The sequence below is a fragment of the Maylandia zebra genome, linkage group LG20 (assembly GCF_041146795.1).
Source record: "Maylandia zebra isolate NMK-2024a linkage group LG20, Mzebra_GT3a, whole genome shotgun sequence".
NCBI lineage: Eukaryota > Metazoa > Chordata > Actinopteri > Cichliformes > Cichlidae > Maylandia > Maylandia zebra.
The window spans coordinates 6995471-7000089 of record NC_135186.1 but is presented as its reverse complement, the minus strand read 5'-3'; the positions used below and the strand labels follow the sequence as shown (position 1 = coordinate 7000089).

At 36.4% G+C, this 4619-nt stretch overlaps 1 protein-coding gene across 1 annotated transcript; it reads right to left on the bottom strand.

The window, feature by feature from the left end:
* Window positions 1–264: 264 nt before the first annotated feature.
* Window positions 265–3984, bottom strand: LOC101468497 (taste receptor type 1 member 2-like). Its single transcript, XM_004554097.2, has 6 exons — window positions 3803–3984; window positions 3297–3594; window positions 2478–3203; window positions 1689–1895; window positions 1294–1414; window positions 265–1193 (listed from the first exon to the last, which is right to left on the bottom strand). The coding sequence occupies exons 1-6, from the start codon at window positions 3982–3984 to the stop codon at window positions 265–267; spliced, it is 2463 nt and encodes an 820-aa protein (XP_004554154.2).
* Between the last annotated feature and the right edge of the window lie 635 nt (window positions 3985–4619).

The window sequence follows — 4619 nt, the reverse complement described above, 5'->3', positions numbered from 1 at the left end:
ACAGGTATTAATTAATTAATTGTCTTATCTCATTTAGAGATAATTTCATTTAGAGCAACATAAGTGTAAGTAAGACTGGTAACTTTTGAGAGAACATCTTCTCATTCATTTTCATCTAACTCTTGTCACAAAAATCCATAAGCATATTTACCAAAAGAGAACTCCTGATCTAAATAAGAAAATTACTTAAAAGCAACATTTTAGCAGAAGGTCCTGAGTACATTAGTTTTTCTGCCTGTGGAGACACAAAATTATTAGAGGCAGCTATTGGCTAATTGTTTTGGTATAATTTTGAATGAGACTTTGGAAGTACTTAGGTGTGTTTCGGTGTGGCTGAAAAATTATGATGTAACATTTTGGGAGGAAGTACCACAACAGAAAGCAGTAGAGGCTGGAGAGTACAGCCAGAGCATTAAACATTAGGATGAATTTCCCACGGTAAAGCATATATTGTGTGACAAAAACAATCCAGGTTAAGATCAGCAGGAGGAGACAAAAAGTTATTGCTTTGGCCTCATTGTAATTTTTTGGTAGGTCTTTTCCCATGTAGGAGAAAGCAAAGCAAAGAGAGCACAACAATAAAGGTAAAATCACAGAGCAAGATATTGCTTTAGGATTAATTTCACAATCAAGTAGGATTTTGTCTGGGTACCAAACTTTGTTTTGGTAGGGTTTGGGTGCAGCATATGAATAGCTAATAAGAAGCAAGAAAGCCTCAGTGATAAATGCCACAGTGATGACTAGGTGCTGTCCATGATATTTCATCCACCAACTGTGGAGTTTGGGTATCTGGGCTGCTATTTTGAAAATACAAACAATTTGAAAAGAGCGCACAACAAAACATGCTAAACAAATAGTGTAGAATAACAGAAATGGCAAGTATCTTAATACACAGAAAGCAACTGTTGGCTTGCCAAAGTAAAAAAATACACTAAGACTAGACAGACTGAGACAGCCTAAAATTAGGAAGCACATTGGTCCCCCAGCAGATTTGACAACAGGTGTGTTATAGTTAACAACAAAGAGAACAGACATGGATAATGTCATGCCCACTAAGGCCCAGGCACCGACCATGATCAGTATAGCCCAGTTGTCTGTAAATGGCATATACTCCACTACACGCAGATCACATGAAATACTTCCTTTTTTAGACCATTGTGTGTCTTTGCAGTTGATGCAGTTGTAGCGATCTTCTGTTTAGACAACAAAAGGACAGACCATCATTAAACTGATTTTTGAAAAAGAAAATGCTGCAGGTAACTTATGATACATGAAACTCTTAAAATAATTTACCTGTGATGTTGATATAGGTTCCATTTGGACATATTTCACAGTTAAAACAGCATTTGTGGATTCCAGTTTGCTTTTGTACATATCCAACAGGACATTCTGCTGAACATAATGAAGTAGGTACCTGTTCAAGGATATTATTTTGTAAAATATACAGACAACAGGAAAAGGACTGCAGCCACAGTTTTTAAAATTTAGGGCTGCTCACTAAATACTAACAACCACCATCTGTTTATTTACTCGATAGTATGTTTTGCCCTGAATAACTACACTAGTGTGTCTTTATGTAAAAATGTATCATTTGAAAGGAAAAAAGATACAAAAAACGATGATTTGATTACTTTATACTGTCTAAAGTGTTGATATACTGTATGAAAAGATTCAAAAACACAACTTACATCTCCATCTGTGTACCATTTAATCATGGTGTTGTTGATGAAGAATTGAAGAGATGGATAAAAGCTGTAAAAGCCAATCTCCTGTGCATCTCCAGTCTGATTCCAGAAAACTACTGAGTATGATCCAGACTTGAAATCTCCATTCTCATCAAATTGAATATTCTGGTTTAAAAGTGTAAAGTTTGACTTCTGCAACTCTTCTAAAACCTGTTGTAGGCATAAAGAGGTAACTGTAACAGGATATTCACACTTATTACTTAGGCTGTTGAAATATCCCAGAGAAAGGAGAAACTGCAGAATGGTGAAACCTTTTACAGAAAGGGTACATTTTAAGGATTTTGAGGACACAAGAAGTAGGAGGTAATGGCTGGATGGATGCATTTTAAGAGAGACGTAAGGTTTGATACTATGCCTATGCCCTCCACTTGATCAGGTACTCTGCTGGAATAATAATCTAGCCAAAGGAGTCCAGACTTTAACATGATTGGTGCAGTATGGGGTGATCTTGACAGAGAATAGAACAAAATGCAGCTGCAATGTCCTTCAAGAAGCCTGGAGAACTATTTCTGATGTTACTTCTGATACTGACGTTTAAGCTCAATAAACTTAGAGATAGAGAGGGTGGCATCTTATTCTAGTTTACCCACCTTATATACCTTGCTCTATGCAGTGTGTGATCACAAAAAAGATAGGAAGGATCAGTATTTTAAAATGTTTAGACACACATAGAGGTTACAGTTGTCAGTAAGATGAAACACATAATCTCTTGAGTACTGTTTGCACACTTACCATATATGGGAACAGGGTAATCTTATCACTGCATTTACCATCTCCACATTGCAAGGCATTGTGTAAACCGTGAGCAATGGCATACACAGCTGAATAAACAGTAAATGAATAAGACGCATCTGCTGAAATGATATCCTCTGGTGTCACGTAGCTGCAGTTGCAAGCCTGATTACAAAACCCAGTTTGTGCTTCATTTTTAAAAAACGTCTGTCTTTTGGTAGAGTAGATAAAATTATTGAAGCCAGGTACTGTCTCTACTGGCTGAGACACACCTAGTACAGTTCCAATGTTTCTGATTCCTTTCATCTTGGAAAGCCTTTTGTTAATGGACCAGGTGTCACATGCTATCCACACTTTATTTCTGAAATTCACTTGTACTGCTGTCTCAACAAGAGCTTCTGAAGTCGCTTCTGGAGCAAAAACAATGACAACATGTATTTTTTGTGCTTCTATCTGTTCGAATATTTGGGAGTAGTTTGTATTGTCATTGAGAGCATTCGTATAAGCTAGGCAGATGTCAGTACCGTCGATCTTCTTTATAAAAAGATCTAGGCCATCACGACCATAATCATTGTCACTGTTTAGGAAAGCAACCCAGCGCCAATTGAAGTGCACTATGATCTTAACAATGACTTCAATCATCCCGTCATTGGAGTGCACTGTCCGTAGGAAGGAAGGAAATTTTATTTTATTTGATAGGCGAGAGCTGCCAACTCCATAACTGACCTGTCGAGAGAGTAATGGAGACATTTTTACTATTTCTCGTCATATATTCACAACTTTAGGTGAACTTCATTTTAGTTTATAATTCTAACTTACCATAGGAATGAGATCTGTCATGAAGAGCGGGGCTATAGTCAGGGCATCTGTGCTTGTAAAAGGGCCAACCACTGCCATCACTCTGGAAAAATTCTTGAGTGGTTCAAACCAAGGTTGAATCAGGCCATTTACTGAGATAAGATTTAAAATTCCTGGGAAGTTCTTTGTATCTGAGCAGTGGTCAAATATTTCATACCCAAGGGACACATTTGGCAGTATGTAGGTAGAGTTATTAATTTGTTCCACAGCAAATCTCATCATCTGAAACCTCCGATAGTCTGAGAGACTGAATGGTTGACTGTTGACAGAGAAAGAGAGTAAAAGCTTTTAAATGAAACATAAAAATTGTTCACAGCTGACTTAATGTAGTTATCTTAATGTAGTTACATGTAAATGTGCTACTAAGTTACACTCAGTGACTTAGTTTAGGTGAAGTTATATAATGTAAGGTGTGTCATTTGGTACTTTTAGAGTTCCACATATCAAGATTTGGTTAGAAAGCTTACCTGGAACAGTCAATGGCCTGTGGTTTTGTTTGATAAATACCGCCATGGGCATAATGAATATTAAAAAGTCCACCAATCAAATGATCTCCATCCAGATGGAAGTCTGTGGCTGACATTGTGCATTTAGTCAAAGTATGTAAAAAAGTTCCCAGCAGATACAGAGAAGTAAGAAAATGCCTCATAGTTACCATTTGCCAGTCTGATCTGGCATCTAATGAGATTACACTGTGCTTATAAGAAGCAATGCACTACTTGTATGAGCAAGTTACCACTATTTATTTCCATGAGCTTAATGATGCATGGCTGTTGATATCGTACATACGTACTTGTTAATGGTTGGAAGACAATTCACAAATTAGTATGCAAAACACATTCAAGTTGCTAAGTGCCTTTGATGACTGGATAGTAACTGAAATGCCCCCAGCTGTGGATAAATGAGGCATTCTTTTAACTTGCACTTGATTATATGTTACCAAAAATGATTTATTAAAAAAATGTATCCAATGCAGAAACCCATTGTCATAATGCCTGAAAACTGCATGATAAAACTTAAGCCAAGAATCCTTGGAGAAGCTTGATAAATACTGGCAGCACACTGGTTAGAATAAATTTTCAAAAGAATGTAATAATACCACTGTCTTTAACAATCCCTAATGGCTCATACTACATGTAAATATGTTCATAGTTGTAAAAGTTTTTTGATTAGGGGTTTGCAAGAAAGTGGCAAAATATACTTTTTGTTAGAGACTGATAAAGCATTATATATATTATTGCTTTCTCTTATGATACAATTATTATTTTATATTATATACAGTTA